Source organism: Mauremys reevesii, linkage group 2, assembly GCF_016161935.1.
Source record: "Mauremys reevesii isolate NIE-2019 linkage group 2, ASM1616193v1, whole genome shotgun sequence".
Taxonomy (NCBI): Eukaryota; Metazoa; Chordata; order Testudines; family Geoemydidae; genus Mauremys; species Mauremys reevesii.
In genome coordinates, this window is record NC_052624.1 from 47,214,707 (window position 1) to 47,242,497 (window position 27,791).

Sequence of the window (27,791 nt, forward strand, 5' to 3'; positions counted from 1 at the left end):
TCCCACTGAACTGTCAAATTCTTTGGATGGGGGTGATCTTTTTAATGAGATTCTATCTAATACATGTACCTAATAATAAACTGCTCAGCCACTCTAGTGTGCTATTCGATATCACTCTTATGCTAGTCACTCATTTTTAAATTTTTATTTTTCATAGCCTTTAGCCAGGCAGAGAGGGTCAGCTACTTAAATATCTCTAAACTTGTTATTGAAAAAACCTCTCAGCACTGTCACAGTGCATCAATGTCCACAACATTTCTTGGTGTTGAATAGCCAGTAGCTTGCCCTGCACAAAATTTGAATAATTACATTGCCAATGAAAAACCTGTTATGAAAACACTAAGGTCTATTTCCGGGGTGCACAAACTGGGGGGTGGGTACAAAAGGTTCTCAGAAGTGGAGGGGGCTAAGAAACTCCAGCCTTTCACCCTTTTAAAAAACAAACAGAGAAAGAAAAGCACAGACTGGCTTATTTTCAACAATCTGATAAGTTTCATCATTACAGAAGGCTTACTGTGCCTTTAAAATTAATTTTGATTCTCATTAATTTTAAAACAAATTTAATGATTAATAGGTGATATTAAGACATAAACTGGCAACATATATAATACTAGTTGAGAGCCTGGGACCTCTTGAGTGAGTCAGATGCTCTAACACTAAACCGAATGAATGGTCTCAGCTCAGTGTTTCCCCTCCACCTTCCAGCCTGAAAAACAGTTTCAGATTACAAGTAATGCACAAAACCCCAGTTTCACATTACAAGTAAGGGAGGGAGGGGCACAAAAATCCTGTGAATGTAAGGGGGAGCACAATTGGAAAAGTTCTAATAGAAACTGCTTATTATTTCACACACTTGCCTGCCTTCTAAAGGACAGTTTGGGCCAGAATCTTATATAGATATTCAGTGCAGGAGAGGGTGGAAAGAGCCTTCACTTTGGGAGTGAAAGGGCCAGGCTAGCAGGAACAATTATAGTTCCTGTATCCAAGGGCACATAAGCACTAGTCTTACCGTACTCCTACAGGCCCAGGGGCCCAAAGGGGTGGAGAGGAGATGTGTTCAGGGCCCACACCAGTGCACAGAGCAGGACCAGTGCATAGGGAGAGTCTGCTGTATGGTGCAAAGGGACACTCCCAGTGAATGCTGGAGTCTACATCCTGCTGTTGAGCTGGCTTAATTCCTGGTGCTCCTCTGGGGTAGGGTAGCTCTTCACCAACTACATCACAAAGGCACATCTGTGCCTTAAATGGGGGTGATCTCCATTTCAGTCATCCGCTTATTGAAAGTGTTCTCCAATCAGACAGCACCAAAATGGGCCGTAATATTAGAGACTTGTCAGTGCATTTAGCATTCAGCACTCATCATTACTGTGTGTGTCTTCTCACTATCTTCATAAGTATAAAAGCGAGTGTGCTCATCAGGATTGTTTGTGAGATGTAGCACACTACTTTCTTTCCTTCATAAAAGCACCTATATAAAACTTCAGTAGTAAAGGTGTAAAGCATTTTAAAAAAGCCATTGCCAACCTACTAAATGAAATCTGAAGAAGCATATTCTTCCCTGGTGTAACTCCATTGGTGTCTGGCTTGCTATCATTTAACCTGGTTTTTCGACCAATTATTTTTATTGTGGTTGTTTTGTTTTTTGAGGTTGAAGATCATTTTAAAAGTACTTTCTGAGTTTTTATGTCCTTTTTGCTTCTACTATAGATCATAATCCTGTCAATACTAAATTTGTCAGCCTGGTAAATAGAAAGGGAGAACAAAACTAACTTTATGCGGTGCTTAAAGTAGACAGAGAAGTAACTCTAACATTCTGTCATGTGGCTTTTTCAAAAGAACACTACATCAGCCTGTCTCCACTACCAACAAAGTAAACGGGATTTCCCATTCAATTACTTCATTGGGAACAGAGTCAGACCAATGGGGAGAGCTCTTTTTAAATTCCAGTTGATGGTTTATAACTGGAAAATGGTCTAGAGGTGAGGTGCATAGGGTTCCAAAAAACAGCTTGCTTCCTAATTTGCTGTTGGAAAAGTGTGAACCTTCAAAAATTGCCACATAAATATTGTCTGTCTCTGTATTAAAGTCTGACCGTTGACCTAAACTAGAAACATTGGTTGATAGGGATCTTAAAAGTAGACAGCACATGCTGGGACTGATGCATCTAGCAAAGGAATGACAAAATGGTTTAGTTAAAATAAGAACCAATCAGAGCCTTCAGTCGGGATTTGAACCAAACCTTGATTATATTGGCATTCCAGGAAGCTTCGTGGCCCCTACACAATATATAGCATTTGAAGGATTAAGAGAAGATGGGAAATACTGTACCTACATTAACTAACAGCTACTACCATCCAGAAACCTGTTGATTGACTATCATTGCTAGAATTTGTGTCACATTTGAGTAGGATAGCCAGTTTTAGTGGGGCAGTCCTGAACTAGTCCATTGAAACTAAGATTTTGTCCTCACTTCAGTATAATAATGGAAAGTTCTCCTTTTTGTCTGCTCCTCTTGTCCATAGAATAGTCCTTCTCCCTGGGCTGTCAGGTTACAGCTGTCACCAACCTCCCCTCCCCACTTCGTCATCTGTTCTCACTGGAACCAGCAGTGATAGTTGCTCCTCCTGAGAACAAATGAATTCAGCACAATTATTATTTATTTATTTTCAACAGCCCATGATGATATTGGAGGGATGGAAGCCTTAAGACAGCAGTGACTGTAGCTCTGTTCTTTGTACTAGTGGAGAACCTGTTGGGCTTGTTCTCATACTATTAAGAAGGACCTCATTGGGCAACTTCTCCAAAGGAATTTGTGAGGAGAGAGACTAAGCTCAAAGCAACAACTTCCTAATAAAGGAACATAAATATCCATTGTTGTTTCTTATCAGGAGTGAACATCAGACTGATTGGCCTTGTGTCCTCTTTTACCACTACCAGTTTTGTTACAGTTCTCCAGATTATCTTCCAGGAAGTGAAATAGGATCCATCAATAAGAGGTGCAAGAAACAGTGCACACAGTTGAGGTAGGAAAAGGAAATAGAGAGCACTGAATTCTTTCAATTAAAAAAAAAATTCTCACCCTCCTGCACTAGTTTTTCTAGCATATGTGCTTTAGTTGAGAAAGGCATAAAACATAGTATAATTTAGGCATTGCCTTCCCTATTGTGGCAGGATACAATAAATATAGAAATCCACATTTATACTGGCTAAATTCTGAGGGTTTACCAAACTGTACTTTGCCTTAGAATTAACTATCGAAAAATTTGGCTGCACAGTGAAAAATAACTACTCATTACTGATAAAAGAACCAACCAGTAATTTCTAAAGTAAAATGGATACTGCCATCTAAATCCTAAATTATTAAAATATTAACTATTGCAGTTTTCCGTGTCTCTGTACAAAATCCTCTATGCAAACACAAAACAATTTCTAGTCATAATAAAGAAAACATAACTGGCTATTTAGAAAAAAATCTTCCCTATGTCATCTAGGGAGCACCTTCCCTTGGATATGCATCCTTCATATTTGGATCCTGTTTGGTATGCACATCTACAGTCTAACATAGCCAGCTGTACAGGTAAAGACATGTTGCATACTGCACATGTCATCTAAAACAAGACAGAAGTTTTTTTTATAGAAAGCAAATTAAAGTGAATTGCGCTTCTGAAGTGACTGAATTCCTGCAGGCAATGGGTAAAATTTTCAAAAGTGCTTAAGTCTCATGTTTAAAAGAGACGTAGGCTCTCAAATCTCACCAGTGAGACTTACTTTGACACTTTTGAAAATTTTACCCAATGAGAAAGTTCTTTCCTTCTGGGGCTACTTTAATAAAAATTCCATGACTACTGAATGATTAAGGCCTTTTTTTGCTCCTCTCTTCACCGTGAAACTAATGGAGGGAGATGTCTCGGTTATTAATATCTTCACTGTTTCAAAGCAGGAGGAATAGAAAGAATTGAGGAAATTAAATTACAAAGTAAAATACATAAAATGATATAGGGAAGCTGAAATATAGCACCTAGATGACTTGTCAGTGACAATTTCATCATGTAGTGGACCACATTGATCTCTGATGTAACTTCATTGAAGTTATACTAAGAGTGAATTTGACCTGATCTCCCTTGAGAAATATGCAATGTTTATAAAGGATAAAGTTGTTCATGGATGCCCTTGCATGGATGCACAGTGAGGAGGAAAGCCCTCCGTTTTGCATGCCCCATACAAGATCTAGGCAATTGCAGTCCTCACTACTCTCCCCGGGGCAGGGAGGGAGTGATTGAGAAAAGACAATGCCTTGGCTCTTGCAGCACAATTATTTACAGAATGAGGCCAGTGAAGCACAGGAAGTCAGTTGCACCCCACCAAAAGGGTGCAATACTGAGCCTGCCAACTGTTTCTTCCCTGCCAACTCAAGTGCTGGAGCTCACGTCCCTACTACTTCTGACACTCTGATATTAAATCCACTGCTGATTAAGCTAGCAACCAATAGCAATCAGTCCCCAGCTAGCTCAGGAAATAAATGTGTTTTTATATTGAATCCTAAAGGACCAATTTTGACTTTTCCATTGTGAATGAGTACTAGAGTTGAATTGCCCTCCTCCAAGAAGATCTTGTTGTCCCCAAATAGTTCAGTCCTGGCGACAGACAGCAAGGACCTCCTATTGACTTCAGTGACAGATGAACTGGACTCCAAGAGCATTCCAACCAGTCGTAAAGTCCATCTCTGTATATAGGAGTGGTGGTTTCAGAGATGTAGACTCTTTCCTTTCAGCATATTATAGCTCTGTAATGGTATATTTTCTAGGAACAAAGGATTTGCCATACTGGATTAAACTACTGGACTGGACAACTATTTCAGATTGAGGATTAGTTTATAGTTCTTTGAAGAAATGAGTAGGGAAAAATTACTCTTTCCATGAGTGAATCCTCCCACTGGAACTTATTGCAAAGAACTCTATCTTTCTGACCATTTATATCAGCTTTTTTTAATAGACATGCTACAGGATAGAAAATTATAAGAAATAAATCTCATTTGGCTTTCTCTGGAAGCTCCTATCTTTCTAAATTTGCTTTTGTAGCAGAGTTGTCAGGGGATATTTTGTATTAGCAATTTCAGTTTGAATTTTGCCTAGGGCATTGCTGGCTATAGTGTGTTTAGACAAGATAATTTATTCAAATGCTGAATAAGATGTAATGCAAAAATGAATCCCAAGAGTGGGGTGGCTGATACTATATTTTTCTCCATTTTTTTTTATTTTAATTTTGGTTAGGGCTGGTTGGTCAAGACATTTCTGTTATACTAAAGGCTGCAAGGTATGTCATGTTACTCTTTCCAATTAATTTCAATGTGCCTGTGCTAGCAAAAGTATTTACAAAATAAGAACTTTGCTATAGCCATTATTTTCTGCCAGAAATGCATATAATTTTCCAGTTCACAGTGTGGTTCCAAAAGGAGGGAGAATTCACTGAAGACCCAGTGTTCTTCAGAAACACTTTAATCTTTCCAAGCATCAGAGATGGTCTTGGCATTCTTGAGTAGACTTGCTAAGCAACATTTGACACCTTCTCCTGAGCATACCTAACTGCTGTATGCCATGATCACACCACTATGAATGAGACCAGCCTGAAGATTTTGGGGGAGAAGGATCAGATTCTCTTTTAAGGAGAATAAGAATGATGATTCTTTTGGACACACCCCAAAATGAATGAATTTTGCTTAACTTAGAATGTGTGTGTGGTGGAAGAGAAGAGATCTCGCTAACCCTTCTCCCCTTTCACCAGCCCAAGAAAGAAAAGAGCTGGAGATTCACTTTAGTAAAGAACAGAAAGCTGAGCTTCTCTCTTACACGTCTACCTCCCCCAAATCAGGATGGCCCAGGGCTTCATAGACGCCAAAGGCCAGCTCTGAGTCTGAGAATACCATTCAGAATGTGCTATTACGCGCTATATCCCAAATTATGTCTGGCTGATGTGTGGATGCACAAGGAGGAACAGATAGCTGAACTCTGTTCCCTACTCTCTCTGTGCAGCTGCCAAGTACAGTCAATCTCTGCCCAGAAAGAAGCACAAGACCTACTTTCACCTAATCACCCAGAAGGGCTCCAAGTCATCCTAATGGGGCTAGAGAAGAGGTGAGTTCTTTGTCCGGGACCCACAAACTGACCAGCAGAACAGGCCAGGCACAAAGGGCCCGACTGTGAGTGGCCCCAGCATGGCTGCAGAGAGAGGAGAAAAATGTTTTTCTCCTACACATGTACAAGGCAGATTTTTTTACCCTACACTGAGCTCCAATGGAACTACTTCAGATTACACTGGTGCAATAAAGAGCTTCCTCCTTGACTGTAGTTTTTCCAAACCTGCTATGGGTCTAATGGAGAAACCGACCAGTCAGTAGGGAAAAGCTATGCTGATTGCTGAAGGACCACTTCCTTCTTCAGTTCATGTAAGAGGTTTCTCCATCTCCCTCTCCTCTGTATGCAAAGGACTGGAGCACTCCTGTCTCAGAGCCAGCTGGCTTTACAGCTCACGTGTGGTGATGCAGCGCTGGCAATGGTGTCATTCCCCTTCCTGCCCCCTGCATCCCACCCAGATCTGAAAGGGTGGGAGGTGAAAAATCCCTGTCACCAAAGCAAGGGCAGGCTGATGTAGATGTTTTTTGAATGATGGTGGAAATGGGCAGGCGAACCTTCTCCCACATCCTGGAGGAGCCCTGCAAATCAGACAATAATTTATGTAACTATAGATTCTGCTTTTTTTTTTTTACCCCACAAGATGCTGGCTGATATGGAATTTGGCATTTTAATCCCAGTCCTGCAAGCTGTTCCATGTGACTGGACTTCTGCACCAGCACAGAAACCCATGTTGGATGTGTCCTCCTAGGCCTTTAATACACTAAACTAGACAGGCCGCCTTTATCTGAAATAATTCAGATGGATTAGAAATTATTTTATTTGAACAGATTCAACCCACCTGTTCGGTGTATAGTGATTTATGCTCCCACTGAAGTCATTTAGAGTCAAAATTATATTTTTAATGCAGCAAAGAGACACTACCAGGGTACAGAGTCAGATGATTGATTTCAGTGGGACTATCCCAAGCATAAAGTACTATTTATTGTGAATAATAGTGTCAGGAACATCCTTATTATTTTCTTTCTTGACATGAGCCTCACTGAGTGAGTTTGATACAGTTTAAGAAATTTAAATATAATGGAATTAAATAAGTTAGCTGGGTTCTCTTTTTTGTCATATTGTATTTCAGTCACTATCACACATGAAATACACAGACTGCAGATAGTATTTAAGGTTTTATGCTAAGTATCATTGTTTTACTACTGTATTATAGTCTGTTAGTCTGGTGTAAGTGCTGGAACTAGGAGTGTTGGGGGCCTGAAGTCTAATCCATCATTTAGGGTTTACACTCAGGGTAAATAGCACTCAGCACCTCCTCTGTACTAATTTTTCCAGCACCCCTGTTGCTGTGTGGTAGGGTGTATTTTGTCAAATGAATACATGATTTAAATCTATCCTGTAGCCAGAATAGGTATAATTAGATGTTTTAGGTAAGAGTGTGAAGGTTTGTTTGTGATGCATGTTTTTAGCGTCAGTGCTCTTGTTTGTTAGAGCAAGTCCCATACCATGACTGAGTATTGGTCTGGATATAAACACACTTCCATAGCGATGAGCGAGGGGTCACTAATTTCTCCTTTGACCGGTTCTGGTAACGCTACTGGCATAGAGCATGTCAAATAAAACAACGTGGCATTAGCTGCTGAGTCAATGTGGCGTGCCCGTTAAACTTCCGCTGCTGCTGCATCTAGTACAAAGTGAGGTACTTTCTGCAATGTCCAGTGGCTGCAGCAGCTCCCATTTTCCCACTACCCAGCAGCACCTGGCCGAACACAGTGGCACTTCAGTATACACCTAAACTCTGACCGGAAACGTTTCAGCCAAAAGGAAAACAAGAGCTCAAACAGCAGAGATGCATCTCCAGTGCGCAGAGTTAGCATCTCCGAAGAACAGCTGCTTTCCTCTGCCATGGGCTCCTCTGAGCCGCCCTGCCCCATGTACACAGAGCAGCCTTTTGGAGAAGCGGGGATCTGTTGCTGCTAGTTCGTGTGTCTGGGCAGGAATGTCTCTGCCTTGGAACAACAACAACAAAAGGGGAGGGGGAGAAGTTGTGAACAACTGCAGCCCGCAGGCCCCTTTCTCGCCCCTGCTGCTGCTGGGAGCTGGGGCAGGCTTGGATCCCAGCCCCCCGAGGCTAGTTGCCTTTGCAATTAACCGCGTCTGTTCTGCTCTTGGCTCCTTTTAATGAAGCTTCGGGTTTTGAGGAAGGGAAGCAACTTACTGGAGGGGGGTTGGGAACTGCTCCGCGGGAGGCAGATCGGGCTGCACCTGAGCTACCTACAGCTGTCTCGGGCCAGGGCAGCGGAGGCAGGCAGACCTGAGCTGTTGGAAACCCAATCTTGGCACTTGGGAATGACCACGTCAGCTTCCCTTTCAGCCACCGCAGATCACAGCGAGCGAGGCCGCCTGCTGCAGGGGAAGAGGCAAGCGAGCCGAGAGATGCTGATGCTGGAGACAGATTTAACCCCAAGTGCCTCTAGCTGAGGCCATGGCATAGAAAATCTGGCACTGTAAGAGACTGGGGAAAGCTCATCTCCTAGCGTCCCGCGCCCTGCTTCTGTGTTGCACTGGGAGCCAGAGCCCTAAAGCTGGCAGAGGTGGAAAGGAACGGGGGGGACTAGGAGGTGAGGGAGCAGGGGTGTCCGGGACCCAGACTCAGGGCACTTAATTGTAACGGGTCGTAAATATGTGGCATCTTTGATTAGTTAAATTTCTGTTCCAGATGAAAGGGGGCACATGGGGTGGGGAGGAAGGGGGAGACCAGGTGGCACAGACAGGAATGATGGAGCACTATGTATATGTATGTATATAATCTGTTAATAGCGTTAGCGTCTATACAGCCCACTGCAGAAAACGTTAAAAGAGCTGCACTTTGCTAGCTAGGCGCTGCTAACGAACAGCTGGGACCATTGCTCAGACTGTGTTGTTTCTTTGGTAACCGCTCAGACTGTGCACCCACGCAAACTCCCACTCCTCTCCGTGCTCTCCGTGGGGCCGAGGGTGGCACGGAGAGTGTCAGTGGGGTGGGAAATTGGCAGGACCCGTTACTGAACGAGGTGGTTCTGGGGCTGGTTGCCAGCCTGTGCCAGGCGGCGGGAAGCAGGGCACCGACCCCAGTGGTTTATTGAAGGGGGGCTGGGCTGGCGGATCAGGGGTCTGAGGTGCAGTAGTGCGGGGACGCATGGGGATCCGGATCTGATGGGGTCGGTAGGAGCGTCCGGCTTGTGCTGCTCCAGTGTGGGACTCCCGGGGAGCAAAGCCACAGCAGGCTCCAGGCCGATCCAGCTCTTCCCTGTCGCCCTCGCTGCTTCCCCCTTCCCCACCCACCGTGAGACGGGCAGGGCGCGAGGTATCGCAGGACCTGGACAGCTCCTGCTTTGAAAGCAGCTTCCCGGCGGCAGCTCGAAAGCTCCCGAGCAGGTTGGCCGCTCCCAGCCCCCCAGCCCCCCACCCCCCAACGTGGAAGCCAAACCAGACAGCGAGTCAGATTTTCCTTTTTAAAGCCTCAAAGTGGCCACGTCCACACGAAGAATGGAACCAATTTGCCCCCCCCCGCCCCCCAGCCCTGTGCCCCGCCCTCGCTCCAGCCCCCCAGCTGCTGCCAAAGCTGCCGGGGCAGGTCGGAGATAAGGAGCACGTGACGGCCTGGGAGCCTCGCGGGGCCCCCAGGGCTGCTGCTCCGCCATTGGCTGCGAGGCGTTCGGGGACCCGCCAGCCCGGGGAACCTCCTGCCGTATAAATACGGCCGAGCGGGGCTTTATTATTTTAGCATCCCGGGCAGCAGGTTTCTGCTAAGTTTGGAGTTACTCGCCACGACTGTATGCCTGCGTCCCATAGGTAATATCTAACCACCGACCAGGGGCTCTGCAACACAAGGAGTCTGCATGTCTAGCAACTAGACATGCTCAGCTTTGTGGATACACGGATTTTGTTGCTGCTCGCAGTAACTTCATACCTAGCAACATGTCAATGTAAGTGCTTTCAGCTTGTTTGCGGTGTGGGGAGGTCTCTCTTTTTTGGGAGGGGGGGTGTCCTAGACTCCCCACTCTCCCTAGACTTCTTGTCCTTTGAGGGTGAGGAGCGGGTCGGGGGTCTGTCAGTGTGGAGCCACACAGCCAGCATCTAATGTCATTGCCATTGAGCCAGTGCAGATTGACCTCCCAGTTCGGATTGTCACTTTTTTAAAAGCCACACACACACACTCCCAAAAAAACCGCTCTTTTTCTGTCTGAGGATGGCTGGAGGCCAAGGAGCCCCCCCTTTCTCCTTAAAGAAGATGGGCTGTTTTCCAAAGGAGAATGGAAAGTCTTCATTTGTGAGCAGATGCTTCAGCTCCTAGCAGGGGGATATTTATAGGAGGCAGAGCAATCCTCCTAGCTGCACTATCATTATACTTGTGTAGCACTTCGGACTAACTTTTTAAAAGGTCCATGGGGTGCGGGGAATTGGAAAGCAACAGCTTACCCTCTCCTTGCAAGAACAGTAACGTTAGGGCGTTGTACATCTTTGTTTGGGCTGCTGCTGCTGGCTTCTGCCCAAGTGGCGCCCTCTGGAGGGAGGAAACGAGTAGTGCAGGGGACCCCGTCTCAAAGTCTGTGGAGTGGGAACGGATTTACTCTGGAAAAGAATAGAGAATGTCTCGGTTGGTTAGCTCCAGCCCCAAAAGGAGGAGTTATTAAAGTTCAGATCCCTCGGGAGTTGGCTGGTTGTTTTCTAGAAAAGTTAAAATCCTACATTTGGAGAGAGAAAGAAAACACTTTGTTAGGAAAAAAATCTGACAATATGAAAAAAAATGTTTCTTGAGCTCTTGTGTAAAAGTGAACTAATATTCCTAGTATTGCCTTATGGAGACACTGAGCTCTTCTCTTGCACGCTCACTTAGCTCAGGAATAGTGACCCCTTCTGGTAAACTTTCAAACCAGACGTTAGAGGTCTTAACAAGTCTTATCTCTTAACTGAATGAGAAATTCAAGAGTCCCTTTGCTTTAATGCAATGTTTGAAATTCATTTGCACACCTAACACTTGTTTCTTTAAATGACCTTCTATAAAAATGAGCTGTGCATAGAGCTCATGTGGAAGCATCTCTAGACAAGTGATCTAACTGGCTAAATACATCTGTGCCAGCTGTATTCCTTCAAATGCCACATGGGTGCCATAAGTAAGCTTTTGAACACAATATTCCCATAAATTTCCCCTAAAATATCCAATATGTTACACACAAGCAAACTCTGTTTGTTCTACAGATGATGCTTTTACTCAATGACATCCTTTCTGACAGATGGTTGATCTGTCAAGAGCATTAAGTCAGCAATGACTTTGCGATGATGACCAGTGTCGAATAACTGATTGTCCAGAGCACAGAGAGGGATCTAAAGATGTAAAAAGTTATCATTGTAGTATCTTTACGACCATACTGGCTTCCTCTCTTCCACTATTTTTTTAAATTTTATCTACCGTACTTATTATCAGTTTGACCCTCGCAACTCCCTGGTTGAGGCTAAACATAGACATTTTTCTCCCTCTGGTGGTAAGAAGAAATAGTAACACATTTTGCAAATCCAGTAACGTTTTAAGAGAGAAAGAGACCTTCCAAAAACAAAGGGGATTCATGGGGTAATCCCATTATGTCAGTCAACCCTAAATTTAAGAACATCTGACCTTTTCCAAAAGCATAATAAGGTGAGAATTTATCCTGAAATAATTATTTAACACCCAGAATTTTACATTTTTAGAGTTCAGTTTCGTATTTGGGAGCACACCAAGTTGATGTTTTAGTAATATGTTTTACATATCAATTTTCTGTATATTGGATTATACCAGTCATCTTTCTGTTAAACTGTACCAACCACTGGCATTGGTCTTGATCCTAATAAATTGCCAAACTAAAAATTTAAGAGATGCAAACCCAATTTTTAAACATATCAATTCTGTGTGGTCAAAATGTAGTGTAAAGTACAGATTAACATGCTCAATTTTGAACCAGAATAGACACTTTTTGACTAAATTGCTTGCAGTTTGTAAAAATTAAATAAAATGAGAAAAACATAATTTTATAGATTTTTCATTTTGGGGATTTAAAGCACTAAAAAGCAGTGAGAACCCTTTGAACAATTTGTTATGTAGTACTAAATATCAAAAGTGTCCATAACGAACATTATTTATCATTTAATGGCTAATCTAGTTACTTTCTTATACAGTGTATCTGTAGTCATTGTGCTTAGAATTCTCATATCAGAAATATTGGTGAGTTGAAGTAGGCCCCTCCCACAACTTCATAAAAATGAGCTTGGAGCCATTTACAAGAAAATGGAAAATTATTCCTTTCAGTCAAGCATCAGTGTTGCTGGATTTGTCCCTCTATCTGTCTCTATGTCTCTCTCTCTCACACACAGACTTGCTCTCCTCTCCTTCTCCTCCTCTTTCCCCCCGCCCCCCATCCCTAGGCCCAATCGTTATTTTGATGGGAGATTTTCCTGAGAAAGGGCTGCAGGATCAGGTCCACATAGTACATCCAAGTCTTACAATATAAAATGTAGGTCTGTATTTAATTTCCTTAGTCAATCTGTTTCTCCACATAAAATCTCAATAATTGCTACTGTAAACATTTTAATAATATTAATTAAATGTTGGGGTATTTTACAAGCATTGAAATGTAAGCTTTTTAAAGTTATTGTAACCTACAATCTATTTTTTCTTCTTTTTCCTTCCTTTTTCCAGCAAATGAGGTCAGTATAATTTCATTCAATATACAATATTCACCCTTAACTAACTAGCTAGGCACCATTTTTCTTCAGAATTGGCATTCACTTACCTTAATTCCCAAGATGATCATGGAAAAGCTAGCGATCATTAAGTGCTATAGGGACTATCTAGAAATGTGCCCACCCCAATCTCCAAATGGGCAGGGCTTTTTTAAGAGACTGCCTTCGTAGGTGAAAATAATATAAAGAGGAAATAACATAGCGGTGACATTTGGATATTATACATGGCCCTTGGGTTGGAGATTATTATACTTTAAAGCTTAAGTAACTCTATAAACGTCATTTCATCAAAAGGATTATGAATGAATTCAGGTGTGCTTTTATTTATACCTTGTTTGCATGCTGTGGTAAATATAAACTAGCCAATTTTATACGTAGGTTTTTAACAGATATCTGTATGTAGTAATAATCTAACATAATGTGTACTATGTACATAATTCCTCCTAGATTTTAAAGCAATTTCACAAATATAGTCATTTATATAGATATATAGATATAGAATTTTTTTTATAAAATATAGAACTTGATTTAAGAGGCTGAATCTCTGTGTTTGTACATTATAGTAATTTAATAGGATTTGGGATGGAACTGTTATTAATTTCAGTTTTGTTATAATTCATTCTTTTAGGCAACTGCAGGGCGGAGGGTAAGCATTGTTGTTGTTATTTATTAATGATTAAGTATTTTGGTAACATGAAATATTCACAGGCAAACTAACATTTTGTTGGATATAGGTTGAAAGGAAACATATTTAAGCTGTTTTTCAGACACTTGACCAATTTAGCACTTAAATTATTAGACAGTAAAAAGAAGAAAACAGCTGTTGGGCTATATTTACACCAGTGTAAACATAGATTCTGGATTTACACTGTTTTACCTGACAGCAGAATTGTGCACACAGAGAACTAAGTTATATTTAGGAAAGCATTCTTGAGAACATTTCAAAAAGCAATTGATGACAAATACACATTTTACACAACAGTGATGCCTATAAGGACAGAGAAAATACATGTTGTTTTTAGAAATAAATAACATGTTAGTGCTAATTATTCAGTGTGGAGTAAAACAAAAATCTGCTTTACATGGATGTGTTTCCACAGACTATTCTGTGCTTATCTGACTAAAATATTGTTATAGTCTACTCCTCCTTCTCAATAAGTTAAAGTTACTTTGATAGATATAACTGATCTTTTCCCTACAAGTGACATATATATTAGTAGTTTTGTCACACTTTCACAAATTGATTATTCTAAGCAATACAATTTGTTTATATGCATTCATATATCTTGATGGAGGACTGCACAGCAAATTACATTGTTTTCTTTCTCTTCCTACAGGGTCCCAGAGGAGACAAAGGGCCACCAGGAGAAAGGGTAGGGAACCACAGTTGTTGTTCAACTATTTTTGTTATAACAATTGTCTTTGGGGGAACAATAGAAAAGAACCAACCACATTAAAGCACAAGTAATGAAATAAATTCACTTCTGAGAGTTTTGTGTACACACTTTTATAAAAAGGTATACTACATGGCAGACCAAATTCTGCCCTGAGTGACACTTGTGCAGCTTGGTTAAGTTCTGCCCAGGTGTGAGTTCAGAACTTGGCCTAGTACCTTTGGTCAATAGTCTTTAGAATAATTTCCAACTGTACACAGTGGAGGTAGGTAACATGAAAGTGGAGAAGAAAAGCTGACATGGAAAGGTGCAGACTCAGAGCTGGTTCAAAGCATTGGATAAAGATAAAACTATGTAAAACACTAAGCAGAATAGACAAAGTCTGCCCTGAGAAGCTTTCACTTATTGTAAATCAAATATACATGACTTGAAAAAACTTTCGTAGGCAAATATATATTCTACTGGTCTACTGAGAAGGAGGTGTTCATTGGTAGATTTTGTTTATGTAACTGTAAATGAAGATAGTTACATATCTAATTACAACTTTCACATACTCCTATTATTTACATTCATTTTCTTTTTCTGGTTTGCTCTGGTGTCACACAGCAGTTTCTTTGGGAGGCATATTTTTTATCTTCACAAGGTGCAGTAGTGATGGCTGTGATTTTGTATCATTTTATATCATGGAAATGCCATGATATGGTGCATATTTTGTGTAGCGATCACCTACAAGCTTTAAAGCCCACACTGTAAACCATCAAGAAGAATACATATAGTTGGGGCTGTATATTTGCCTTACACTACTTATTTCTACCTAAATCCATTTAAGAATTATTTTCCCTATTGTAACAATGTATAGATTGTGTGTGTGTGCATGTGTACAGTGGTCCCAATCTTGCTCCAGCTGAAGTCGATGGGAGTTTTACTGCTGATTTCATTTGGAGAATGGTTTGGGCCCAAAATACAGAGTAAGCTAAATGCTGTCCTCAATCACACCTGTGACTGAAGGCACAGTGTAGCAAGGTTGCATGGATTTGGCTCACAGTTTGGTTGTGTATATGCAGTTTCAAGCAATTATAGCAAATGAAGAGTATCATCCATTGCGGTAGAGGGACAGAACAGAAAATCTTTATAGCACTCTGTTTTGCTTCTATTATCAGATTTGTAACTATATTGGGCCAGATCCACAGCTCAATGTAAATTGGCCTCGTTGCATTGAGTGTAATGAAGCTATGCTGATTTACACCAGTTGAGGTTCTGCCCAGCGAGCCGTCGCTGACTTCCCCCCAGTTCTCAGGGGCAATTTTGTACACCCAGTCATTTGTGTCCACAGTTGTTGCATGACCAGTTATTTGTACCTGCAGAAGACTTAATTTGTGACATTTGGGCACAAGTGATTATACCAGTGTCTGCTGCCCATACTCACTTTGAATATCCCCTTAGTGCTACTTAGTGTGAATAAGGATGACAGAATCTGGCCTTGTGTGTGCAAATGGTGGGTACAAAATTTGACAGTACTTCAAAATTGAACACCCCAATTTAGCAGCCACTTTTGAGAGCATGGATCTAATAAAATCTCCAAAGAGCCTCAATGCTCTAAAACATAGGAAACGTACTGTTAGGGTAAAACAACATGGCAATGGAAGTTCAGACTTTTTAGAAGTTGACAGTCAGCTGAAGTTGCACATATGGGAATGTTGGAGAGTATGTCCTAGCTTCTTTCTTACTTATGATTTCACAAGTTCAGAGTCTTCTTCAACTACTCCTAACATTCACTTCATTTTCATCTTTTTGACTCTAGGGTCTACCAGGTGTACCCGGCATAGATGGTGAAGATGGTCCACCAGGGCCACCAGGACCCCCTGGTCCTCCAGGTCTTGGCGGAGTAAGACATCCAGATTTTCATTACTGAAACTGATCATCCACGCATTGTAGCATCTGATGATTAAATATACCTATATCAGAAAATAAAGGCATTTCTCTTTAGAATAGGATAAAACATTCTGTTGGGCTTGGAATGGGATGGGATTCTTCATTCCATTTCACTGAAATGTTCTTCAAGGGGTATATTTCCCATGATGAATTTGGGACCCATATAAATGTCAGTAGGGTGCTTAGCACATGCATGAAGGGGAGAATTAACGCCTTGATTCCCTAATGCTATTTTTTTTCTTGTCTGAACATCTCAGATCTGTGCACCCGTAACATATTTTTGTTATTCAGGAATTAACTAAATGAAATCCATACTGATTAAGCACATGGGCAAACAAGACAGCACTTTTTGCTGTTGGCTTCAGGTGAGGGGACGTTAGTATTGAAACCAAGTGTAGAAATAATATAAAATATATAAAATATAAATAAAATAAAAATCTAGTAAAAGTACTGTTATGGTGAAACAACATGGCTATGGAAGTTCAGACTGTGCTAGCTTTTTAGAAGTTAACAGTCAGTGTTGAAGTTGCATATATGGGAATGTTGGAGAGTATGTCCTAGCTTCTTTCTTACTTACTAGTAAATAAACTACATCTTTCTTCCCTCTGAATTTTTCAGTATGAACAATATTAGTGTCTCAGAGCTTAAATGGATCGTGTCACGTCTAGCCTTCTTGCAAAAACAATGTGTGCTTCACGTGTTCTCAGAAGGCCGTGATATGCCTGTTTAACCCTTTGAGTGCCCTACATTAGCGTCATGAGAGGCATAAGGTCTTAGAGATGACGTGTTAATGGGCAGGCACTGTAAATCCCTGGGGCACCAGGGAGATTAACCCACTTTCATCTTCACTGGGAAAAGAAATGGGGTTTGTTGTTTGTTGTTTTTTCCCTTTTAGCAGACATAAAACTGAAATAAAAAGATTAAGTTAAAATAATAGGAATTTAAAAGGAACCCAAAGCATGAAAGGAATATTTTCTATTTCATCTTGGTTTAAAGAGTTGGACAGAGCATTTTCTCTCTAAAGATTTCAGTAAGGAAAACTTCTCCTTCTATAAAAATCTGCAAGGCTCATGTTGATGGAAGTGAATAAAGTCCACTATAGTTTTCTTGAGAATGTAGGCACTTCAGATATTCTGAAAAGCTGCAGAGCCCTAGCTCACTTGAAGGCTCAAAGGGGTGGAACATTAAGTGCAGCTGATTGGTGCAATGATAAATGTACATAATGTCTCAAATTGAGACTTGTCCAAAATGATTTAGGTGATTTAAGAATATTTACCTCTTTCAAATGGGCGTAAGTTATATGTTCTGAACTTTCAACTCACGTTATCAGTCTCTCTCAGCTACTGTTGAATAAATGTTGCTGAGAGAGTTGTGTGAAATGGCATAATTATTACTAAGGAAAATTTAATTTTTTGAATAAACACAAATGCACTCAATAAATGTTGTCATTATTATAGATTTTAAGGAAATTAAAATAAACCATTATCCAGCAAATATAACAAAAATCAGATAATCTGAGCATATAAAATAGATCTGAAAGCCTGATAGTATTAATGAAGTTCTTATGTGTAATATGAATTTCAAACATTTTCTCTCCTACAGAACTTCGCTGCTCAGTATGATCCATCTAAAGCAGCTGATTACGGCCACGGACCCATGGTAGGCGAACATTCTCCTTCATTTGACAACTTACATAGATATGTTTATTAAATATTTCATTTGGATCCTTACTACATATCTTACATGTATCATAACTGACAACATAGTTCAAAATGTATGTGATGATCATATCAGAGTCTGAGTCAATGTAAAGATTTTGCTGCTCTTCTGATGTAGGGCAATTGAAAATGTTTGCAGTACATTCTTAGATCTAGACCCTCTGCTGGTGTATCTCACTGTAGTTCCTTTGATATCAGCGGAGCTATGCTGATATAGACCAGTTGAGGATCCGACCCTTATTTTGTCAGGGAAGCTCATGTTCTGATCTTAGGTAATTTCGTTTTATTCACTATCCCTTTCCTCATAATGAGACATAAGAAAATTGTGTTTTGGGAATGAAGAATGTTGACAGTGAAATGAATCTCAGTCATGCCAAGCTGGACCTGGTAAGAGCTACCTCAGCTAATTCATCTCAGCACCATTGATATGATGAACTTGTGGAAGCAAGTTCTGCCCCCATGACTGTATGACTCCGTTGATTTCATTGGGGTTGCACGGGTTTAATAAGGGCATAATTTGGTCCCTGTATTCTGTGAGTCATTTACTCTCAATGCTTATCACATCTAAGACTAATTAGGCAAAACAGACATATAAAATACGTCTCCCAGTACAGAGTGATTTGAGTAAAGATCAAATTGTTTTTGATAAAAAACATATAGGCAAAGCCCATTCTGAGGGAGAGCCTTTTCTACCTACTGCTGCTAAATCTGTAGAAAGGGACATTTTAGAAGTATATTTGCTTCTCCATTTGGATCATGTTGTGTGTGTATGAGGATAGCAGAATATGGGCTAAATTCTGCCTTCAGTTACATCTGTGCAACCCTATTGTAGTCAGAGGTGTAAATTAAGGTAGAATTTGTCGCTTGTCTCCAGGAACAGTGACTACACACCATAGCAGTGTTGCCAATGTACCTAAAATGTAATCAGTGAGTTAAATTCTGCCCTATTTTACAGCTGTCCAACCCCCTATTCAAGTTACTAGTGGATGTATGGTTGTAATTCAGTGTAGAATTTCTCCCCAGCATGTTCAGCTAAACTGTTTAGTACTGAGATTGATCAATTAGTGTTTCCATTCCTGAAAACAGCTTAGATATGAAACTTTCATAAAAAGATGTTGGCACACCTGCGTGTCATAGCATTAGTCACACTCATTCCCTCCATAACCAATATGTATCACTTGTTCATATATATATGAACTCTGTTAATAGATCATAAAAATGTATCTGTACTTTGGCAGTGTATAGAGAAACAAATAGCAGGGTGTCTTGTAATGCTTCAGTGACAACTCTGGAGAGGGATAAAACAATTTACAACTGAACAGCTAGATGGAGGCTGTCTTTGTCCCTGAGAGGAAGTGAGAAAATGTAGATGAGGATTCATTCACCTGTGACTGTCACTGCTGCAAAGTGCTAACTAAAGAATTTTCCACCAAGAGTGAACAAATAGAGTAAATCACCCCCCTACCAGCAACACCAATGGTGCTACATGCAGAAAGATGAGCCTACGCCCGCTTGTTATTTAATACTTTTTTCTTCTGTTCCAGCCCTAAATAAAAATGTACTGCAGTGAAAATCAATCTGCATTCAAAGCTTTCCTTATCTTCAATGGGAGTTTTGAGTGCAGAAGCACTGAAAGATTGGACAGAATGGAATTTATACATATTCAAAATGAATCTGAGCCATGCCCATGTTTACTGTACTCCTACCTTCCCCACATACCAATAATATGTATAACCAATCATGTGAGAGTAAATAACTGTGGTCTCCATGAAAAAGTTAAGATTAGGATATTATTGTGAGGTAGCGATGGGTAAATGATTCATTTTTAATGGAAACTACTATTCTACAGGTACTGAATGAGTAAATTCTGTTAGCATGAATAGGAATAATGCACCCATATGGCAAGAAGAATGGACTCCTTAATCATATCCAAAACTTGTGTGATTTCATAGTGAGAAATCTCTTAGATCTTGAATTTTAGCAAATTCTGCTTGTAGGAAATATTTTATTCTTTATTTCTAAATGCCACAGAAAAAAATCATAGGGAAAAAAATGGGGGTGGAATTCATCTTCATACAGAGAGCCAGTGCAAGGCCTATGTATCACTCCAGTCGTACTTAGACCCTATTTGAGGGTTTAAGTGAGACAAGTAGTCCACAGGCCTTGTGCAGGGAGTCCACATAGCAGGAATTTTACTCCAAACTATTACATATTTTGGTAACCATATCATGTATTGTAAAATACAGTTTGTGCAGTCTCACCACCTACTAAGATTTCTCTCGACCCTATAGGGAAATGCCCTTCTTTCAATAGGCATATGTTCCCTTCATTAGTTTTAATGAGGACTGTTCACATTTTTAAGAGACCCTAATGTTACATAATCTAATGTATTGAAAAACTGTTATATATTCTTTCACCTTGCTCTCAGAATATCTAAAAATGTTCCCAAATATGTATTTTAGATTATTATAATCTGTTAATTCTTAATTATATCAGTTATGACATAAAGCACTCTCGATCCCATAAAATATGAATTTGTATGATAGAAGTTTAGATAGATGAGTTGGGGTGGCTTATTTGTTTGTTTCTGTGTTTGCTCTGTACTATATGAAACAATTGTTAACAGATTGTGTGCTAGTCTATTAACAATCCTCTTTAAGGACATAATTTGGGTTCATAATATCCGTTTAGCACAATAAACTAGTAACACTTTATGGATTGCCTTATGAAGTTCAAAAAAATGCAAAGTGGAGAATTTAAATAAAAATAATTTGTCTATATCTGGCAAAATATTACATATGCAATGTATACACAGAATCACTTTCCAAAGTCGTACACTGACAGGGATTTTGCAGCATATAGTAATAGTAGCATATATAACCATTCATTATCTACATTTTTTTTCTCTTATTGCCCTGCCATGATACCAGTTTTCATTTTTCAGTATCTCTTCCTTTCCTTTGAAGAGCCACTGACAAGGTCGAGAGACCCTAAAATGTAACATTCTCTAACAATGGCTTTTTTGTTGTTTGTTTATGCCTGTGGGGATGTGCAAGTTGTGACATCATCCTTTCCCACTGTCTGTTTGCTCAGAAGAATAGTGCAGGCAAGCCAAGAGGAGGAATGACTGTGTACAAGGGCACTTGTATCATATCCTCACCTACAAGCCAAAAAGAAAGTAGGAAGTCTAATGACTTGTCAGCATTGGCAGTGTGCCTTTGATAGTTTCATTATATCCCATATATACTGGGATGAGTTGGTGGTAAGCTAGTAGGCAAAGCAGAGTCAGGGAACTCCTAGGTTCTGTTCCCAGCTCTGCCTTTGACTGGCTGTATGCTTGAGACACATCACTTTAACCTCCAGTGCTTCAACTATTGCACAATGGCAGCTATAATCTCGTCCTACCCTTCGGGAATGTTGTCAGACTTAATGAATTAATGTTTATAACATATTTTGTTCTCCTCAAATGAAAGATGCTACATAATGGCCAAGTATTATTATTATTATGCTAACGGGTTTTTTATATGTTTTTTCTAGGGTATAATGGGACCCAGAGGCCCACCTGGAACAAGTGGACCCCCTGTAAGTGTATTCGGATTGCAGTCATTGGGGTGGGGAGGAGTATATGCATATAGAATATGAATAGTTTATTCTGTAAGACGATATTAAGAAAACTTATTTCTTCTAGGGTGCTCAAGGTTTCCAAGGACCTGCTGGTGAGCCTGGTGAACCTGGTCAAACAGTAAGTAGATTTTTCTCCCCCTTACTGTTAATTTGAAGTGGATCTGAACTCTGAATTTTTTGTTTATGTGCATGTCCAGGGGTATTTGAATTTGTTGTTTCTGTTTGCTCCTGTCACAGAGATAGGTCTGAGCAGTGAGGCTCAGACTTCCACGAGTCTAAAGTCAACTGGCTTCCACAAAACTTGGGATGGAAGGACTCAGAACCAGGGTCCCATGTCAGGCCCATCTCTAATTCAAATTGAACATCAAAGCAACTGAGCGGTCTCACTTCAATTGTCCAACTTCACATAATCCTTGTGCTTTTTTTATAGGGTCCCGTTGGTGCCCGTGGTCCGGCTGGTCTTCCTGGAAAGGCTGGTGAAGATGTAAGTAGTTATTAAACACCATTCATCTTCATTAGAGTCAGATGTTCCTGATTAAAATCTCTAAATTAAACTAATCTTATTTAAATGGCACCCGTAGGTGTTCTGGTGACAATTACTCGAAAGTGTAAAACACACACCAGAAAATAAACCACAACTCCCCAAACCATTGATTTTATAGAAATCATGTTGCATTTTGCAAACATAACGTAAAAAAGACAAATGTTAAATCTTTCCATATGTGACTTCAAGCCTCAAAAATACAGGAAAAGTGAAATTAAAGCAAATGTAGCATCCATGTATTTAAGATAACCTCCACTAATGTTTAAAAAGTGGTTCCATTTCCTTAGTTACACAACTAGTTTTCTTTTCTGTCACTTTTTAGGGTCACCCTGGAAAAGCTGGAAGACCTGGTGAGAGGGGCGTTCCTGGTTCTCAGGTGAGAAATCGCCTATCATATATTAAACAGAATAATTGTCTCATAGTTGATAAAACCTGGGGACATTTAGGAAAAGGAATATATTAGCAGACTAGTAATACTGGCCTGAATGGACTACTCTGCTATTCTGCTGCCATTCCATACCCTAAGGGATTCTTCTGTATGTATATTCTTATGTATGGAGCTAGAGAGTCTGTGTATCAGAAACGTTTAGGGGCTCGTATTAATTTTTTTTTGGTGGGGGGAGGGAATTGCACAGAAAGAGGAGAATAGATCCTTTAGTGTAGAAGACTACACTAGTATAGAACATATTTGATGTCCTAACAACAGCTATGATCTACACCCTATGCATCCCACAGAAGAACTTGGCAATTGGCTGCTTATTGTTAATTTTGCTTAGTAGTTAAGGGCCTGACCCTGTGAAGGATGGAAATTGACAATGCTGAGTATTTCACAGGTTCAGGCTCCCAGCCTATAGCTAAAAGCTTTTTCCTAATTTAGTAATCTGGTCAATACATGAGTATATTTTGTGAAAGTTATCGTTTTTCTCTTTAGCTATAATTGCTAATGTGAGAGACAGTCCTTCACTCTCCCTCTGTTTCCTTTAAGGGTGCTCGTGGTTTCCCTGGAACTCCTGGTCTGCCCGGCTTTAAAGGAATTAGGGTGAGCATATTTCTTACCTATGTGGTCAAGTCTGAAAATATCTCAGGATATTCAAGTCCCCAGAAATCTTTCACAGATTAATGTATGTGAGAGATATTGTAAATATATGGACTAGCAAAATGAGTCTTATTAAACCTTTGAGTTTGTCCATGATATAACAAAATGGAAGAAAAAACAACCATATGATTAGCATTGAGGGATAGTGGAAAGATGGACCTTCCACATGTGAATGACAGTTTGTAGGCATGAATAAAGATTTGCAACAAGATACATTTTAACAACGATTTTTATCCAATATAGGGACACAACGGTCTGGACGGTCAAAGGGGACAAGCCGGTGCTCCAGGTGTCAAGGTAAAAACTAAATCAGAATAATGGCTTTTAAAACATAGGGCACTTACAACTTCTTCCAGCAAAATACACATGCTATTATCTCCAATTCCTCTCCTATATTGTCACCTAAACATTTCTCAGGATGAAATAATTCCAACATCAGTTGACCCATGTAACAGAAACACATGCCATTTCTTAACAAGAGAGATCATGCCTGGGGCCTTGATCTGTTACTCATGAGAGTAGTTCTACTGAGTAAGAGCTGCAGGACTGGACCCCTAATGATTAGCTTTCCAGCATGATTAAAAAAAATCATGATTCTTCTGCCCCTACACCCTAAGTCCCACGCAAGAACTGGGCAATTGGTTGCTGTAAGTCCATTACAATGAAAATCTTTCCCCTTCCTGAAAAATGTTGTTACTTAGCCAGGTATTGTGGTGCTGCCTTCTGTTAGAACATTGACGGTTAGTGATGTTGCTCTAATTTAGATTGAGTTGGTCTTTCTGAGCTTTTTTCTTCACAGTGCCACACTTCAGCAACAGATTTAAAGAGCAGCCTTGCAAAACTGAATTTAAACATGGCAGAGAAATGCAGAATCACATAGATATTTTTAACAACTTATTAGGTTCCCCATCTAGTCATACTTTCTTTCCTTCATACTTTTCCTTCCTTTTCATTTCAGTCCTTCATAGCAATGTTGATAGAAACAACCAACTGGGAGATGGCATGCTTCTGCTTATTTCACACTAGAGGTTGGATTTTGACAGTTATTAAATCAGCAACCCACAAATTTCACACAAAATTCCTTTTGTCACTTTTTTCTGGGGGCTTGGTAATAAATGCTGTTGATTATAGTACAGAATTCTCATCTCTCTGTGCAGCATGCTATCTGATTGCTGACTTCTTTAATGGCAAGCTATTAGGCTATCAAAATTTCTGTTAAATACTTGTAGGGGAAAATCAGACAAAAAGTGAAATGAATGAGAGAGCAATTATTAACACATAATGTCTGGAAACAGATTAAGCCAAATTCACTAATGGTGTATCTGTGCTGATTACAGGGAAGTTACATGAGGGTTAAATCTGGCTTTTTCACTTCTTTGCAGGACCCATGATTCAGGGAGAACAGATATATTCCCAGGGACTAATTTACATGAATCCATGACATATAGAGTGCAAATTATACCACTGATTCATAAGGCTAAATGAGCCACTATTTAGGGAATTTTAGCTCTGCTACACATTAGACCTATTTATACCTTTTTATTGTCACAAACCAAATACATCATATGGTATCACTGCATACAAATATATGTTACGCTGTCAACCAGCAAAATTTATTTGTTCTCAAATTACATTGCAACAGTTCTTGCAAAACTATATTGTAGCTTCATAATCCTTCTACAGAACAAAATATTAGTGCTCTAGCACAGTGATTTATTCACCTATGGGACAGCATCCAGGGCAACATCTAGTGGTCAAAGGACAGCGAAAGGTGTGTTTAGTTGGCTGACTCCCATACGTATCTCTGATCACTTGCCTCAAGATACAAGGCAGCGGGGGAATGGCTTACTTCTGGCCATTAGATGGAGTGGGCTGACCCAACATTTGTAATCTTGACCTAAGGCAAAAAAAAGGGAGGAGGGGGGTGATTCCCACTGAGATCAGTAAGAGTAAGATCAGGCCCTTACAATCTCTGTAGGGCCATTGAACAGTCCATTAGAAATGTAATTTAGGCCTAACTGATGAACAATTTTTATTGTTAATAGGGTGAACCTGGCGCCCATGGTGAAAATGGTAGCCCAGGACAGGCTGTGAGTATTTGCTATTGTTCATAATGTAGAAAATTACTAAATCTGTAAGATATTTCTCAGCTAACTCTTCTAATGCTTGCCAATCACTGTGGTCAATTTTGTTAAAGTCAGTCATCCTAATATAACAGTGCATGTTTAACTGGAATGACATTCTTTGCCTGATCAGAATTAAAATCTGAAACCTATTCCTCTGAAGGATGTTAATACAGTGATGGAGGCAAAACTGAAGTCATGTCTTTCTCAGTGAATGTTGTGCCACACATGTACAAAATAACTAATTAAGTGTATTCTTCCAGGGTGCTCGTGGCCTCCCCGGTGAAAGAGGAAGAGTAGGTCCTGCTGGAAGCATTGTAAGTGACTTCATATCTGTATATTTTACTTACCATAAGTCATATTTACTGTGCCTTTTCAGTAGGTATTCTTTAATCCTGTGTCAGAAGTTAATTCTCATATTTTTCTCCTGTAGGGTGCTCGTGGAAGTGATGGCAGCGCTGGCCCCGCTGGTCCTGCTGTAAGTTATAACTTTGGTCATTTGGGGCAGAGAAGTGGTGTTATTTTAGGTCTTGTAGCCATCTCCTGAATTATGCAGAATTTTCCATTGTTCAATGAGATTATCTGTGTGGCCTTTTCTGTTTATGATTGTCTGTTAACCAGCAGGGAGTCAGTAAAATATGAAGTATAATGTCATTTTCAGTCACCACTTGCTGAGATTCTGAGACATTAACATTGGCAGAACATACCTGACATCTGAAAGGATCAAATTGTACTCTCATTTACTCATTTCTATACCAAATGGACCAGGCAGCTGGGATTTTATTTTACTTTTCAAGGGCAAAATAAGACCATTTTAATTGTTTCAAAGGCAATTTTCTCACACTGAAACAAATTCAGATGAGTTACTACTGATGTAAAATCCTAAGTAGCGGCTGACTTAAGTGAAATCACTCTGGATTTACACTGATGTGCGATCCAAATCAGACCTCTGTGTGTGCAGAATTACTAACTTTGGCATACCAAATTTCAATGTGTAGGTGATCTAATGTCTGATCCTCCTTGAGACTTACTTTAAAAAAAACTCAAGTGCTTTTCCACTTCCATTCTCCATGCCTCTCAGAATTAAAAACATTCCAAACGTCAAGATGATGGAAGTTCAGCAAATGGCTACTTTTCATGCATATTACTTCTGATATGGATTTTTAGCATACATTTATTGCATATGTATCATACAGGGTTTTTTTAATGTTAGCAGATACAACCATTGTGGTTATTACCTCTGGGTTAAAAATCATAGAAAAGGGGGATCACGGTGGTTCCTTCAGTTATATAGTAGATTGGATAGAAATAATCTACCAAATTCTCCTCTCAGTTACACTGGGAAACCCCATTGACTTCATCTGGATCTATAGGGGTAGTTGCTGTTGATGAATTACCCCAGTGTAATTGAGAGAAGGTCTTAGCTCAATAGAAACAGAATGAGATGATGACAGTACCAATAATCGGTGAATCATAGTTATGCTTTCCCTTAATAATTTAAGAAAAAATAACACTTTTTTGTGTCGTTAAGAAGAGCAAAATAAAATGAAGGCTATAAATCCACCAAAACAAAGAGATTTAGTGCTATCCCTAACTCATCTTGTTGTGTCTAGGTTCTGTATGCCAGAATATTTGTCCCATAATAATTCCAAGCATCAAGTCTCATAGCAGCACCTAGATATGACAGGGCCAGTGGAACGGCAGGTTAATGCTGAAATCTGTGCTTTTTCTATTTTTAAAAACAGAACCACTTTAGTTGAATAAAGATGTTTATGTTAATATCATCCTGAGAGTCTATGTCATAAATATAATACAATTTGCCACCCCTCGGCCACACCCCAGTTCTGTATTGTACTTAGCGGAGTAATGATTGAAACAATTGAATGGCTAAAGTGCTGCATAACTGTTTAAGTATGGCAACCCACAGTGACTAGTGCTTACTGTGGATTGTCACAGTTACAGAGCATAAGTTGTCTCCTATTCATCACAGTGGAAGTGAAGTTGCCTTTTGTCTCATCCACCCACAAATCCTGGTTTCCTTTTGGAGGTAATCATGGTAACTATTGTACAACCCATTCTCATCTTAGGGTTAAATCCTGCCCTCTGCTTCCCTATGGCCAGATCTATCACCTATTGAAGTCAATGGAAGGACTCACATTGACTTCAGTGGGAGTTGCTTCAGGCACTAGAGTGCAAGGTAATGCAAAGAGTTGAGGGAACCTTTCCCTCTCCCATGCAAACAGCTGGCCAGTTGCCCTACACAACACACATGCCTAGTGCAGTGGGGTGTACAGTTGATAAGCATCAGCAGCAAGAAGTAGCTGGTGCACTGCTCCTGGCCAGAATAACATGCTCCCCCTTTGTTTGTTGTGGTAGTTTGCTGTGAGGAATCTTGCCTGGCACTAGCAGATGGCTGCCTCTGCCCATCTTGTACTTTCCTGCCCTGGCCATGTGTTTTGGTTCTAGGACA

General features: G+C 40.1%; 1 protein-coding gene across 1 annotated transcript in view; it reads left to right on the plus strand.

Annotated features, from left to right (window-relative positions):
* Positions 1-9,851: 9,851 nt before the first annotated feature.
* Positions 9,852-27,791, plus strand: part of COL1A2 (collagen type I alpha 2 chain) — a 50,112-nt gene continuing 32,172 nt past the window's right edge. The window contains exons 1-15 of the mRNA XM_039526219.1: positions 9,852-10,099; positions 12,847-12,854; positions 13,519-13,536; positions 14,228-14,263; positions 16,086-16,169; positions 17,819-17,875; positions 21,472-21,516; positions 21,623-21,676; positions 21,989-22,042; positions 22,425-22,478; positions 23,088-23,141; positions 23,442-23,495; positions 25,244-25,288; positions 25,585-25,638; positions 25,755-25,799. Of these exons, the coding sequence (XP_039382153.1) occupies positions 10,030-10,099; positions 12,847-12,854; positions 13,519-13,536; positions 14,228-14,263; positions 16,086-16,169; positions 17,819-17,875; positions 21,472-21,516; positions 21,623-21,676; positions 21,989-22,042; positions 22,425-22,478; positions 23,088-23,141; positions 23,442-23,495; positions 25,244-25,288; positions 25,585-25,638; positions 25,755-25,799 (732 nt within the window). The 5' untranslated portion in view covers positions 9,852-10,029. The remainder of the gene's footprint in view (positions 10,100-12,846; positions 12,855-13,518; positions 13,537-14,227; positions 14,264-16,085; positions 16,170-17,818; positions 17,876-21,471; positions 21,517-21,622; positions 21,677-21,988; positions 22,043-22,424; positions 22,479-23,087; positions 23,142-23,441; positions 23,496-25,243; positions 25,289-25,584; positions 25,639-25,754; positions 25,800-27,791) is intronic.